The following is a 16171-nucleotide window of genomic DNA, read 5'->3' on the forward strand; positions in this document are numbered from 1 at the left end:
AAAAAGAAAGAATATATAAAATATAAACAATCTTACTTGACCAACAATGAAACCTTTTCACCTTGACATAAAAGGATTTAGTTTGCCATGAACATAAGACTCAAGAATAAGGATAAAAGAAATTTCATACTTAAACTTGGAGAAATATGCACACTCAAACTCTTATTCTTACACACACAATATTTATTTTACAAGTAAGGAATTTTTTTACACTTTTGCACACTTCAAAGCTTATACAACACATCTATTTATAGGCCAAATGAGAGAAAGAGTTCAAGACTCATTAAATGTGGAATAGTAAAGTTGGTGGGTGCTTGTCTCCTTGAATGTCAATACATTGACCCAACATTAATTGGCTTGTTTGCTGCCTTAGACTTCCGATTTGGTTTTTGCACAAAACATATAACACGTAGCCCTTTGTCTGTAGATGTGTTTTGACATATCATTCACCCCTTTTGGATAAAAGGTGAAATACTTATGATATTTTTACTCCAAGCTGATCATAGTAAAAGTAAATCTGTCTCATTTTGATGTTTGATTATTTTGATCATCTTAATGAGGTTTTTGGAATTTCTTATCTTCTACAAAGTTGAAGATGCCTTTTTTTTGATTCTACAGGATTTAAGATTACTCTAATATGACCTCTGTAGCTTGAGTAATTTTATTTTTACCAAACCTGCGTAAACCGTAAAATACAACATTTTTAGTAAAATATTTAAATATAAACACATAACACTAAAATAATACAACTTCATAATTTTAATGAAACTTTAATTTTAAAACACAACTTTTAACATATAAATAATTACAAATTTTAAGTTTAATAAGCAACCATCGTCACTACTTCCATTGAGTCCACTGTATTGAGCCCTATTTTCATCCGCTTCTTAGTGTGACTTGTTCTCTTGTTCTCCAATCCATCATACTCAATTTTCAAGGGTCTCTTCATTCCGGTATTAAAATGTGTTTCCATCATCTCATCCAGTTGTCTCCCCTTATCTTGAGCCCTACGTTTCCACTGCTGAGTTTTAGATTCATTAGTTTTAGCTGCAATCAAGCCACCTCCAGTTTCCAAACCCTCTTGAGTTTCAGAAACTCTAGTACACTAAGCGAGATAAAATCTGCCATAGTACCCAAATTCAAATGGTCCAGCGATTTACTAGAGGTCTGTTGTGATGTGACACCCTTCTCCCTATCGTGTGGCATGTTTCCATTGGCCTTCTCTGATTTTTTTACTTATCACCACAGTTTGCATATTCTGATCTCCATGATTCTCCGACCTATTTTGTGAAGCCTCATCACTATGTGTTCGATCAGATCTTGATTCATTTGTGTTATTTCTCTTGCATGCTCCAGTATGCGATGAGGCTCTCATCCACACACCATATTCCAGTTTCACCTTATCAGTATTGCTATTGTCGCAATCCCGTAGCAAATGCCCCATTCGCCACAAGGATAGCAAAAATCCGGGAGTCGCTCAAAAACAAGGAGAATGATGATATCGTCATTCTTATTTTCTGAGCAAAACCGAATATTTCTTCAATGGTTTACAGATGGATAGAAGAATTCTAATTGTAGCAAACCGTTCTAAGAAGCCCCCTGAGTCACCCGGATCCAGTTCCACTATCTCTCCTATCTATCTCCCTAGTTCCAAGAGAACTTCTTCGTGCATGCATGCCAACGGTATATTGTGAGATTGGTCCATAAAGTAACCTCATAAAAACACATCTCTAGGGTTTAGCCAACCTACGAGTTCCTTGAATATCATAAGGTTTTGAAAGAAGTTCCAGGGACCGTCTGAAATGGCCCTTGAGCGGTCCCTCCGTGAGTTGAATTCAAAGACAAAAAAGTTGTCTTCCGGTGCCTCAATAGTAACCTTTCGCTCGGCTTGGATGATACGGGGAATCTGCTGTCGAAAGGCTTCTCTATTAATCGCTTTAGGAGAAAAGAGCTTCCCCACCAGACAATTTGATATTCTTTCCATTCCAATTTAGGTGTCCTTATCCTCCAGCCGCAAAACATCCCCATAATCAGGGTTAACGAGTTTCATCTCCTCGATAAGTCGAACGATCTCATGCATCCGGATCCATCAGGGTGGAGTAAAGACTCAAAAGTAACTGGAGCTGGCTCCGTCCCACATTATACAATATATGGGTGAAACTGAAAAGTCAGTCAAAATCGAACCGAACTTTCTAAAATCAAATTCATATTTTTTCAATAAAACAAACCGATCGAACTTTACGAAGACCAAAAAAACAAACAAAAAAGAATCTCGCTATTGTTTTTTATCAATAACCAAATTAAGCGATCTCAATCTTTTAGAATTTTTATTTTTTTAAATCAAGTTATACTTCAAAAATTTTAGTTAAAAATTGAATTATATAAATTTAAATTATTTATTAAAAAATATATTTTCAATTCTAGTTCTATTGTCCAATAAATTTTTATTAGAAAATTTATCTATATTAAATTATTTTATAAATATTAGGTTTTCTCAGTGAACAAAACTATTATGTTAAAATCCGAAACCGAAGGAACCTAATCAATATTTTTAAAATCTAAACCGGACTTCTGAATAAACTGATTAGATTTTTCAGATGAATTCAACTCATAATTGAAATTGATATTTTCGGCTCACCCTAGACTGTAATTGATGTCTACCTCTGATATATATATCGATACATGCTCTTTCGGTTTAAAAATAAATTTTACATTTTTATTTTCTTCATTTTCTAAAATACCTAAATACAAAATTTCAATCATCACTAAAATTTACAACAAACTGTCACTTTCCAAATCTCATAATTATTGAATTATCAGTTATTTGAACTAGAAAAATTGCAATACAAGCTCAATGATAATTTCAAAGTCAATAATTCTCAAATATTTTAATTCTCAATCAATTGATTATTTTTTCTAAATTTCGCAATAATAGTCTTTAGGATAAAAATCCAAACTTGAAAATTCATATGTATCATGCATAAATCAATCTTATCTTAACTAAATATTCGACAAAATTTAGCGTTGTCAAATTTATTTCTAAATCGCATATTTTCAAAACCTACGACAATAAACCAACCAAAAAATGTAATGGAGTGACTCTAAAAAATTTGTAATGAAGTGTTCTATTTTAATATTTTTTGCATGGGGATGAAATATTTTTTAAAAAACTTTAAAACTATTAAATTTATTTTTTTTAATTGGTGGGGCTAGAGCCCACCCTAGCCCATAGGGTGGCTCCGCCCCTGGGATCCATGGTACTCCAATGATAATACCAGCGCCCGATCACAGGGGATCGAGTGTTTCAGTCCTGCAGCACGCATGTATCAAACCCGTATAGGACACTGCAAACCCTAGAGACGAGGTTGCAAACCCCAGTCTAGCCCCGGCTCAACCCATTACCTATATAGGTCATATATTTAATATTTTGAGTCTTTAGTTTAATATTAGTGGGCTTTAGTTTTTTTTTTTTTTTTTTTACTTTCTCTCAATTGCTACCCATATAGACTATATATATTTATATTTTATGTCTCAATTTAATATTAGTAGATTTTGGTATTTTTTTTAAAGCCAATATTCTTTAGTTTTTAAATTATCCATTTAAGTTACATTTTTGTTGGGTTTTATATTTTTAATTTGGACTTGTCTATGTTTATTAAAAAATATGGATAAAATTCTACAATTTTATAATATTAAAATCTATAATTAAATTATTTCAAATTATCCATTTAAGTTACATTTTTTTTTAGTTTTATATTTATAATTTGAATTTGTATATGGTTATTAAAAAGTATGGATATACTTCTACAATTTTATAATATTAAAATCTATAATTAAATGATTATATCGCTCATTATATAATCATGTACTAGGATTTCATATACATATATAATTATTTTATTTTTTTAAAAAAGGATTATTTAATTATTCGAAATAGAAATAGATATTATTAATTAAATTAATTTTCTTATGAATAAATTAGTTGATATTATTCTCTAAATTTTACTATTTCAACAATGGATATGTTATTATTTTCATTAATATGATTTTATATTAAGATGAAATTTATTTTTAAAAAGTATTATGTTATGAAAATTATATAAACAATATAAAAAAAATTATATTCAAATTTTCATTAACGAGATTTTCACATAAAATTTAGCCTCCCGGTGATGAAATCCTGGTTCCGCCCCTGCCTAGGGGGATCTATGAATTTATATCTCAATTGTCATTTTAAGCTATAATTTGATAACACTTTTTCGAAATAATTTTTTTAAAATTTTTTTACAAAAATCATATATATGCACACAAATATGTTAAATCTTTTTTCACTTATAAAATACTTAAAACATTATTAAAATATTTGTTGAAATAGAACCTTAATTTCGTTCCAAATTAGTGCCTAATATTTCAAAACTTTGGCTAACCTAGCCCGTCAAACTTAAATATTTTTATAATCTTCCAAATTATAAATGGTTACAAAATGGTATCAAGGTATAGTTTATTTATTTCATACATATAAACGTGCAAATGGTTTCACGTAGGGCCAAAAATATAATTTTTTCCCAGAGTAAAATCTCAATTTATTTAAAACATTATTAATCACCAATTTATTAGCCAGCTTTCTGTACAGATGGTAGATATGAAGTTAAGCTTATTCAAAGAGAGACTGCATGCAGGTTCTTTGAAAATTATAGAGATTACAAATTAAGTCGCGTTGAATTCATTTCCACCATTCAACCTCCCTTGAAAACCTCTCACAAACCTGCAATCTTTATATATAAACCTAGCTCCCACAAATCTGCAATCTTTATATATAAACCTCTCGCCCTTTTCCTCATCCCTATAAAACACCGTTGACCCCAAAAGTTTGTCATATGTACATATGTATATGTATATATAGAAATGATGATGAAGAAGCCTCATCTGTTTATATTGGGCTTGTGTATGATTTCATGCGCAGATGCATTTATAGGCATGAATTGGGGAAGATTGGGCTCTCAAACAATGCTCCCTTCCATGGTTGTTGATTTGCTGTTGCAGAATAACATTAAAGAAGTGCGGGTTTTTCAGCAAGGAATCAATGTTTTGGAGGCTTTCTATAACAGTGGGATCGTAGCTACCACGGGTATCTCTAATTCCGTATTGGATAATTATCAAAACTTGTCCACAGTACAATGGTGGATAGGAGAAAAGATACTCAAGTATGCACAAGTAATGGAATTTCGGTACGCCATCGCTATATATATATATATATATATATATTCTAGCTTATTAAGAACGTACGTACGTAACGTGTAATAGCTTTGAATGTGTTTTAATTTAATTAATATTTCAGGTATACCACCATTGGAAGTAATCCCTTTTCTCCTATATACAGCAAGAAAAATTACCTCAACGTAGTAGAAGCGTTGATCAATTTTCAAGAAGGGTTTAGGCGAAACAACATGTCACATATCAAAGCAACGACCCCGCATTACACAGATGTCCTCACCGTGACAGGTAAGTCGAAGCCATCGGAAGTAGATTTCCGGCCCGACGTCAAAGATAGAATGGTCAAGTACGTAAGATTCCTTAGAGACGAGGGTTCCCCTTTCATGATGTCCATGGCCCCGATTCACTTCGTCCAAACCAACGGCTTGGATCTAGAATTCGGGTTCATCGAAAACAATTCGACCCACAGGATACAAGACATAAACGCCACATACACAAACGCGTTCGAACTGATATACGATTCATTGCATTGGGCTTTGTATAAAGCCGAGGCGGCAGACGTGAAAATCATAATCGGATCCATCGGTTGGCCTACGGATGGTTACCCAGGAGCCAACGACGAAAACGCGCAACGTTTCTTCCAAAGCTTTCTCCCTTACATCGCCAGCGAAAGAGGGACTCCCATGAGACCCAAACAGAACATCGACGTGTACATAAACAGCCTGGCCGATGAAAACCAGATACCTCCCCAATGGGGTTCTTACCAGCGTCACTGGGGTGTCTATAAGAACAACGGCGAGCCCAAATTCAGCGTTGATTTCTCCGGAAAGGGAAGGAATGTGTATCCCAGCTTCGGTAAAGGAGTTATACAAATGCCCAACCGATGGTGTGTGTTCAATAGGAAGCTCAGTGACCCTACGTTAGTGGATGCCATGAAGACCATGTCGTGCAACGTTTCGGATTGCTCGAGTTTGGAGGAGGGTGGATCCTGCTCCCATTTATCGTATTCGGACCAGGTTTCTTACGCCTTCAACGCCTACTTTCAGACAAAGGGGCAGGCGGCTCAGTCGTCGTCCAATGAATGCGACATGGGCGGGTTGGGGGTTCTTGTGTCCGATAATCCCTCTAACGGCACGTGCGAGTTTCCCGTGGAGATTTTGTCCGCCGAATTCGCAGTCGAAGGAGCAACATTTGGCGCTCGGAACGACGGTGGGAAGAGATTAGTACATGGGAGGATATCTGCATCTCTTGTCATGATTGCAGTCCTATACATTTATCTTTACTCTCCTTAATTAATAGCTTAGCACCCTAGAGTAATTACTACTTTTCCTAAAATACGTACCTTTCAGAACAAAAATATATATATAGTTAATTTACATATGTAAATTTCATAGTTTGATCATGTGATGTCAAACCATTTGTTGGCAAAAATGTAACATTTTCGGACATTCGTTGTTTCATATTGTAGATAATTTATATATTCCAAGATACTTTTAAAATACAACTATATATATCATGCATATCTTTTACATAATATTCTGTGATCATGTTACACATGCACTTAACGAGTATCCCTCGATAACTAGTATTAACAATTCATCAAATTAAAATTTAACATTTCTTTGAGTTTTGGCATTTACTATAATCCTAGAGTATTTAATATTTATTGAAATATAGATATTTACTTATATTATTAATTAAATTATAATTTTTTTGCTTTAAATTATTTTATTTTATTTACCAACTATAATCTTATAATAATATATATGTTTTAAAGCATATATTTATAAATTTAAAAATTTATACCATTTATAAAAGGGGGACTTGGAGTTAAATCCCCAATCCAAAACTTAATTTTTGATTCAGTACCAATGTCAGACAAATTTAGTTTTGACTTCCTAATGCATTACAAAATTTATTTCTAACTCCCTATTAACTTTTTTTAGCTTTTTGTTCCCTTTTTTTTTATTTATTCATTATTATATGTAAATATTGTATTCTCTCTCTCTCACTTAGCTTTTTGTTCCCTTTTTTTTTATTTATTCATTATTATATGTAAATATTGTATTCTCTCTCTCTCACTTCGTCATCTTCCTCCCCCAATCTCTAATGCATCGGGCCCTAACCAAAAAAACTCATCCATCCATCTCATCGCTGAAGCCTACCAACGGAAGAGAAGCCATAACCAAATAACTCATCTATCTTTCTCTCTTTCTCTCCTCAGATTCTATCAACATATTTCCATTTATTCTCCTCAATGTAGGAAACCATAGCAAAACCCATGGGGCGTAAGAACCACTGGCCTGCGACAGCTATTGAAAAGTTTTGCAAGGGGCGACGACAGGAAGAAGAGATCCGAACTTAAGAAAACGAGGAAGTGGGCTTTTCTGTTCTGTTTGTCGCCTTTGTCCTATTTTTTAATGCAATTTGTGTTACATTATTTTGATCTTGATTTTATTTGTATATTTTTCATTCTTGTGTTCGTTACTGTTTTGAATTTGGTAATGTTATCGATTTTAAACTATATTAAATGGATGATTGTCATTGTTAATTTTCAAGTAAGTTTGAGAAAATCCCAAAGTAAATTTCATTTTCCAGTAGGTTTGAGAAAATCCCCAAAGTAAATTTTTTTTTGAAACTAGACAAATGTTGAGCTTACATAACACTTTTTTTTTTTTTGTCTGAAGATAGTGAAGTCAATAGTGAAGGTGGTATGATGCTGCTAGGAAGTTGTTCTTACAGTAAGAATTTGTTTATCTTTACAATAGTGGAGGATATGAGTCTAATGCAGATGTATTTGCAACTTGGCAAAAAATGTTATCAAATCAATCCTTCTTCAACCTTCTTACAATATCTTGCACCTCACCGAAAGTTATATGTGACATTGAATGAAGATCAAGATGTTAGTAATATGATCCGATTGTTTGTCTACATGAAAGTAAACATCATTGACATGATAGCAATCCGAAAAGAATAAATTATTTCAAGTGACAAGAATATTCTGAGGTAATTCATGTCTTTCTCTGTTTTTAGTTGTGCTACACCCGAATGATAGAAATAAATATTCCAATTTACCTTTAATTTATTCATACAGTTAGTAAGTACATTTTATTTAAGATATGGATGTTGGTATTTCAAGTGATTTACTGAAATATTTTATTGTTGTTTTTCTTTAATTAAGGAATGAGTTTGATGCGGATAATGGTTCTTCGAGTGCATCTCAATATGAAATGGTTCTACAAAGTAACTCCATTGATGCTTGGAGTCATTTGATTCGTGGAGAGGGGAAAAATTTTAAAAATGCTGATGAGTTTCGAAAGGTTCTTAAAAACTATGTTATTGCTACCATGAGATCGTTCGTGTATAAGAAAAATGACCAACAAAAGGTCTTCGTTGTTTGTAATGTCAGTGGTTGTGCATGGAAAATATATGCATCCAAATATAAGGCAGATGGAACGTTTGGAATTAGAAAATGTTGTCTTCAGCACGTATGTGAAGAGGAAAATCTTCGGAGCAGAGGCCATCCAAAGGCTGATTCTGTTTGGGTGGCGAATATCATTAAAGATAAATTGAGAGGAGAACCATCATACCGACCGTCCGCAATTGTAAGAGATATTCATAGGGAATATGGCGTTGAATTGAAGTACCATACAGCATGGATGGGGAAAGAAATAGCAATGCATCAACTTTATGGGACAGAGAAAGGATGTTTTGATAAATTGAGGTGGTATTGTGATGCTTTGAAACAAACAAATCCTGGTAGTTGGGCTGATTGTGAGGTTGATGAAATGAACAAATTTCGACGACTTTTTATATCTTTACATGCATGTATTGTTGGATTTGTTAAGGGATACAGACCGTTGATTTTTTTAGATGGAACACATATAAAAAATAAATTCAAAGGTTGCATACTAAGTGCTGTGACAAAAGATGCTAATGATGACCTATTCACTTTAGCATTTGCGGTTGTGGAGGCTGAGAATGATGCTAACTGGGAATGGTTCTGTTTGAAACTGAGGGGAGTCTTGACAATGCAAAATTGTGTAGTTTTCTCACAGTTCACTTTTTTTTTCTGATAGACATAGTGGTCTTGTTAAGGCAATCCCCAATATATTCGCCGGTAGTCACCATGCATATTGTCTACGACACTTGGTGGATAATTTTCGTACGCGGGTAAGTGCTATAATAGTTCATTTTATTTTAAATAATATTTTTTGTATGCGAGATTTTTAATATTGTTTTATTTAAATTTTAGATTTTGAAGAAGTATCCATTGCACAACAAAAAGTATTGGGAATCTATATTCCACAAAGCAGCATACGCGGCAACTGAGAGTGAGTTTATTGTTCATATTACTAGTATAATCCAGTCAATGCCTCTTGTAGAAGAATTTATTAAAAATTCAGAACCCGAGAATTGGGCAAATTGCTTATTTTCTGGAAAAAGATGGGGCATAATCAACAACAATCAAGCAGAATGTTGGAATAGTTGGGTTAAACTCGCAAGGTATTTGCCAATTGTATCCATGATTGATACAATACGGTTACAAATAATGAGCATGATGAATAAAAGACGAGAGTCGTCTCTCCTAATGGTTGGAATCCTATCTCCTAAGCCAGAAAGTAGTTTGTTACAAAACTACACTAAATCTCGAAATTTGAAGGTTGATAGGTCTAGTTCATTGCTTTTTGAGGTTTTGGATGGTGATAAAAGTTGTGCAGTGGATCTGGGAAACTAGAGTTGCTCATGTAGAATCTGGAAAATTAATGGGATCCCTTGTAACCATGCTTGTGCTGCTATTGAGTCAAAGGGTTTGTCAATATATGACTTTTGTGACTCTTGCTACAAAGTTGAAAATTATCGGAGAGTTTATGCGGCAGTTGTCAATCCAATCCCTACATTTGATTTCAATGCTGATTTACCACATTCTAATGGCGATATAATTAGACCTCCGGATGTCCGATCGCAGCCAGGACGTAGAAGGACACAAAGATTCCCGTCTCAAGTAAAGAAACGTGTTACCAAGTGCGCACGGTGTCACAAACCAGGGCATAACCGTAGAAAATGCAAGGAAGCAATATAGTATGTGGATGGGCTGTTTTTGTTGGTCAGAATCACAGAACATGCAAAGAAGCGATATATTATGTAGATGGGCTATTTTTTTGTTACAATCACAAGACATGCAAAGAAGAAATATAGTTGCTAGATAGGGCTATTTTTGTCAGCACTCATACGCTATAGATTATATATTTTGGGTAATCATATGTCTTGATATACCTTTTGTTGTTTGCATGTTAAATGTAATGAATATGTAGCACATATTGGTGCTTATTATACCACAATTATTTTTGGTGTATTGATCGAATGCATAACTGTGTTGGTGAAGTTGGTAGTGTATTTGGTAGTTTTGGTGAAGTTGATATTCTATTTGGTAATGTTGATGAAGTTGGTACTGTATCATGGATATAAGAACGCTTTTTATTTCATTTGCTACATAGTGTACTACTTATCTATGTAACTTATACTGCAAATAGGCACTATTATACTTAATTTGGAAGCTGATGTACTACAGATCAATATACTTGGTACTACCATTTTGACGATGCACCAACACCAAAATGGAAAACGTGTGGACAATGTACTACATTGTACTAAACAGAATACCACAATCAGGACAAATTATACTTAATTTTTAAGAACACGTACTACGGATCAATATAAATGATACTGCCTTTCTGACAATGCATCAACACCACAATGAAAACATGTATTGAAGATGTACCAAATATTACTAAGTAGTATACCACATTAAGACAAATTATTGTACTTTATTTGCAAATGCTTGTACTACATATCAATAAAGTTTGTACTGTTTTTTTGCCAATGCACCAGCACCACAATGGAAAACATTTATGGACGATGTACCACATTTAACCAATTCTTATACCACACTCAGGCATTATTGTACTTTATTTGCAAGGGCTTGTACTACATATCAATAAATTTTGTACTGTTTTTTTGCCAATGCACCAGCACCACAATGGAAAACATTTATGGACGATGTACCACATTTAACCAATGCTTATACCACAATCAGGCATTATTGTACTTTATTTGCAAGGTCTTGTACTACATATAAATATATTTTGTACTGCATTTTTGACAATGCACCATCACCACAATGGAAAACATATGCGGATGATGTACCACATGATTAACACATGTTTATACATAAAATTTCTATTATAGTAGTTTCAGTGATGATTATCACATGTTTATCCATTTTAATGTCTAATTTATTTGCATATATGATGATTACCAAACACATGCATATGTATTCGATCATTGTATATGTTTGTAACATTTATGGTTAAAATTTGTAACATCAATGTTATTTAACACATGTTTACTTATAAAATGTCTAATATTGTAGTATCAATCATGACTATCACATGTTTATGCATTCTAATGAAGTATAATATTGTCTTATTATGGTTTGATCCTTTGTAAAATTTGGTATAATGCCTTATTGTGGTATGCTACTTCGTAATATTTTGTACATTGTCCATAAATGTTTTCCATTGTGGTGCTGGTGCATTGGCAAAAAAATAGTACAAATGTTATTGATATGTAGTACAAGACCTTGCAAATAAAGTACAATAATGCCTGAGTGTGGTATAAGAATTGGTTAAATGTGGTACATCATCCATAAATGTTTTCCATTGTGGTGCTGGTGCATTGTCAAAAAAACAGTACAAACTTTATTGATATGTAGTATAAGCCCTTGCAAATAAAGTACAATAATGTCTGGGTGTGGTATAAGAATTGGTTAAATTTGGTACATCGTCCATAAATGTTTTCCATTGTGGTGCTGGTGCATTGTAAAAATAGCAGTACAAACTTTATTGATATGTAGTGCAAGCCCTTGCAAATAAAGTACAATAATGCCTGAGTGTGGTATAAGCATTGGTTAAATGTGGTACATCGTCCATAAATGTTTTCCATTGTGGTGCTGGTGCATTGGCAAAAAAACAGTACAAACTTTATTGATATGTAGTACAAGCCCTTGCAAATAAAGTACAATAATGCCTGAGTGTGGTATAAGAATTGGTTAAATGTGGTACATCGTCCGTAAATATTTTCCATTGTGGTGCTGGTGCATTGTCAAAAATGCAGTACAAATTATATTGATATGTAGTACAAGAGCTTGCAAATAAAGTACAATAATGCCTGATTGTGGTATAAGCATTGGTTAAATGTGGTACATCGTCCATAAATGTTTTCCATTGTGGTGCTAGTGTATTGGCAAAAAAACAGTACAAACTTTATTGATATGTAGTACAAGCCCTTGCAAATAAAGTACAATAATGCCTGAGTGTGGTATAAGAATTGGTTAAATGTGGTACATCGTCCATAAATATTTTCCATTGTGGTGCTGGTGCATTGGCAAAAAAACAGTACAAAATTTATTGATATGTAGTACAAGCCCTTGCAAATAAAGTACAATAATGCCTGAGTGTGGTATAAGAATTGGTTAAATGTGGTACATTGTCCATACATAGATAAAAGAAACATAATATAGAGGATTGGAGTAATACAGTAGAAGAAACATGAAGCATAACATAGCCTATTTGCAGTATCAGTTACATAGATAAGTAGTACAATATGTAGCAAATCAAGTAAAAAACGTTTTTACTTCCCTGATACAGTACCAAATTCATCAACAACACAGTTATGCATCCGATCAATACACCAAAAATAGTTATGGTGTAATAAGCACCAGTATGTTCAACCAAACTACCAAATACACTAACAAAAATCATTGTCCACTCCATTATCATTTCTGTCAACTCATTTTACTCAAACCATATTCGTCACTTAGGATGGCTGCAGCAACGTATGCCCTTATACCGTCTATTTTGCAATCAGTCTGATGATTCCATGTAAACGGGTCATCACGAGCATAGCACTTTGCCCATAGGCAAGTAAACACACCACAATCGGGATTAGGCCCTTGGACTCTACACTTTGGGAATCCCACGGTGCAATTGGAAAGGTCAAGGTCCTTGAACAGCCTCAAGTATCCTAATAGAAATTCAACCTGGACACAAATCGAATTATTGTAATAGTGAACTAATTGCATCACATAATGAGGGAGGTACAATAATGAAAGACTTACAAACTGTCTCGCACTTGTCCTGTCATATGAGCTGTCTATTGAGTTCCTCACCACAAATTCCTTTTTTTCATTATTCCACACAAGCAAAAACCAATGGGATCTCACACCAATAGGGAATAATACATATCTGCATATCATCATTACTTCCTTATTTAGATCGTGTAACTTCACCACAGTACTCTTCGTCGAGAGGAAGTCCACTTATTGATGATCCTCAAGTGATTTGTTCTTGTAATGCTCACCAAGTACTTTTAATACATCACGCTACAAAAAATATTTAAATTGTCAACAATCAATTTTAATACTTAAATACATAAATAGAAGAACAGTGGATGAAATACGGTTAATTACAAAGGTAGCCATACAAACCTGAACCCAAGGTTGAACCGTATAAATGGGGAGGTCGTGGTTATTGGAGCGGCACAAAATTTTCAGGTAGCATTCTATTATCTCTCCCCGGACATCATTGCCAAACAACAGATCACATAATTGAGGTCCTTCCACTGATAGGTATGAGTCATTCCACACCACACAACTGTGTAAAAAAAAATTCAGTGCACTAGTTAAAATATACAATGTAATAAACATGATGACTTACTCCAATTTTTCCCGTGAAAGAAAAGAAGTAATGGCTTTTCTCTCTGAATCAGTCACTAAATCGTGTCCACAAAAATCTGTCCGACCCTTGTATACTTGCAAAGGATCCTCCACCACCTGTCCAACATCTAGTGTCACCTGCTCAACAACACGATCAAGATCTACGAGGTAGTCATCCTAATGAAACACACAATAATTCAAATAGAAGCAATATAAGTCACATATCAAATAAAGAAAATAAACAACTATACGTAATATATTACTATTACCTCTGTCGTACTACCAACCAAACTACTAGATTTCTCTCTCAATCGTTTTGAAACTCTTCTCGGCACATTCATCCAACTCTCCTTGTTACTCCTACTCGCGCGCTCCACTTTCTTTCTTATGTTTACAATCTTCTTAGGATCAAATCCACTTGCAGCATCGCTCTCGTCAACCAGCAATTTTGAAACACGATCATCAATATTTCGACCGGAGGCTTCTCCATCATCCTTTGAGGTCATTTTAATAGAATCCACAATCACATCATCAACTATCTTCTTTGGTTCATTCTCAACTTCATTTTCTACTTGCATTTTATCACCTTCCTTCTCATCTAACTTTTCAAATCCATCCTCCATTTCATCAGCAACATCATTCACATTTCATGAATTTTTGGAACTTGTGTCTCAATCTGCACACTATATAAGTCATTGAAATTGCCATCAAAATCCTTACCACCAGAATTTTTTTGACTACTAATTTTTCCAGCACCACTTTTCGAACCGTATTTGCGTTTCAAATTCTCAATCTCAGAATACTGTTCCCTAACAATCTTCTCCAAACGAGTGACATCTGTTTTCAAAATATACTCATTCGTTGTTGACATTACTTGTAACAAATCAATCACAGAATTCATCAACAAACTTTAAGAACATTACAATTAATTGGACAAAGTATAAATACGCATCACTTCACGTACCACAGCGCTGGAAGATATCTCCTCAACAAACACTCTTTCGTTAGGGAATGGAACTATAGGAAAAATCTATTTATAACATAAAATCGCAAAGTTAGAACCTTATAATTATTTTGGATAATATTATATCAAAATGACATATCAAATAGGACCTTCATTCTCGTAATTGTGTTAAACAATTCTTCGGCAGAATCAGAATTGTTAGGAATTTTGCACTTCGCCCAACGAAACACACGGGGAAATTTCCTAATACTTGTCTGAATGGCAAACAAAGGTACACTCTCATACAACCATGCCTACATTGAAAGATTTTTAGATTAAGTATGTACAAGAAGAAATGTTATATATGACCAATGTATTAAGGACAATAAATACTAACCATCAACCCCACTAAACAACCATCTAGATACTTCTTTCGTTCTACTACACCTTGTTCACCACCGATATGGGCAGCCATGTTCTCGCAAAGGAATCGGTACGCAGCATCACCCCACGAGTATTCAAAGAAATGATCCAGATCATCGAGATATGGCATAATAAATCGTGGAGTTGTATAATTTCCAACCGGAAAAATCACACAATTGAATAAATACAAGATAAACATCCTCGCAAAGTCCTCGACATATTTTTTTTTCTTCTTACGTGCTAGTTCAAGAAGTTTCAAACGAATACTTGATCGGATTACCTTGCTTACACTACCCCCAAAATAACGAGTTACAAAGGAAGATTCCATTTTCAAATCAATATTCACTGGTTGTCCAACATATTTTAACCCCATAACAATGGAAAACTCTGACGATTTAAAAGGAACCGATACATTACCATCACCAAACTTGAAGGACAAAGATTGAACGTCAAACCTGCTCAACACTGCCTCAACCTTCAAACAACTAAAGCTAAGCTTTGGCATCTTCAACCATTCTGAGAATGGAGAATCATTTATCCACTGTAGTTGTCTTCTCTCAATTACAGATGAAAGTTCTTCCATTGTACTCCGAAATACTGCAGCAGAGCAGCGGCTTGGTGTCTCATATGCCCTACGGATACTACGTTTCATCTCGGATCCTACTCGTTCTCGTACTATTTCTAAATCAAAAAAAAACCGTGTGTCAAAAGTCATAACGATAAGATTTTGATAAACAATTTTCACGGTAACAAAACAGAAAACATAAACCGAAGGGAATATTTTTAATTTGAACTATTTGAGTTGTCTATACCTA

At 34.0% G+C, this 16171-nt stretch overlaps 3 protein-coding genes across 3 annotated transcripts; 2 read left to right on the forward strand and 1 right to left on the reverse strand.

Annotated features, from left to right (window-relative positions):
• The first annotated feature begins 4905 nt into the window (after positions 1-4905).
• LOC140889586 (glucan endo-1,3-beta-glucosidase 5-like) lies at positions 4906-6506 on the forward strand. Its single transcript, XM_073297300.1, has 2 exons — positions 4906-5228; positions 5339-6506. Exons 1-2 carry the CDS (start codon positions 4906-4908, stop codon positions 6504-6506), a joined length of 1491 nt encoding a protein of 496 aa, XP_073153401.1.
• A 1938-nt stretch (positions 6507-8444) lies between these two features.
• Positions 8445-9952, forward strand: LOC140889587 (uncharacterized). The gene is made up of 3 exons (XM_073297301.1): positions 8445-9214; positions 9300-9387; positions 9470-9952. The coding sequence occupies exons 1-3, from the start codon at positions 8445-8447 to the stop codon at positions 9950-9952; spliced, it is 1341 nt and encodes a 446-aa protein (XP_073153402.1).
• Positions 9953-13060: 3108 nt separating this feature from the next.
• Positions 13061-14619, reverse strand: LOC140889588 (uncharacterized). The gene is made up of 4 exons (XM_073297302.1): positions 14260-14619; positions 13992-14167; positions 13763-13928; positions 13061-13315 (listed from the first exon to the last, which is right to left on the reverse strand). Exons 1-4 carry the CDS (start codon positions 14611-14613, stop codon positions 13061-13063), a joined length of 951 nt encoding a protein of 316 aa, XP_073153403.1. The 5' UTR covers positions 14614-14619.
• Positions 14620-16171: the final 1552 nt, after the last annotated feature.

Source organism: Henckelia pumila, chromosome 3, assembly GCF_033568475.1.
Source record: "Henckelia pumila isolate YLH828 chromosome 3, ASM3356847v2, whole genome shotgun sequence".
Classification (NCBI taxonomy): domain Eukaryota; kingdom Viridiplantae; phylum Streptophyta; class Magnoliopsida; order Lamiales; family Gesneriaceae; genus Henckelia; species Henckelia pumila.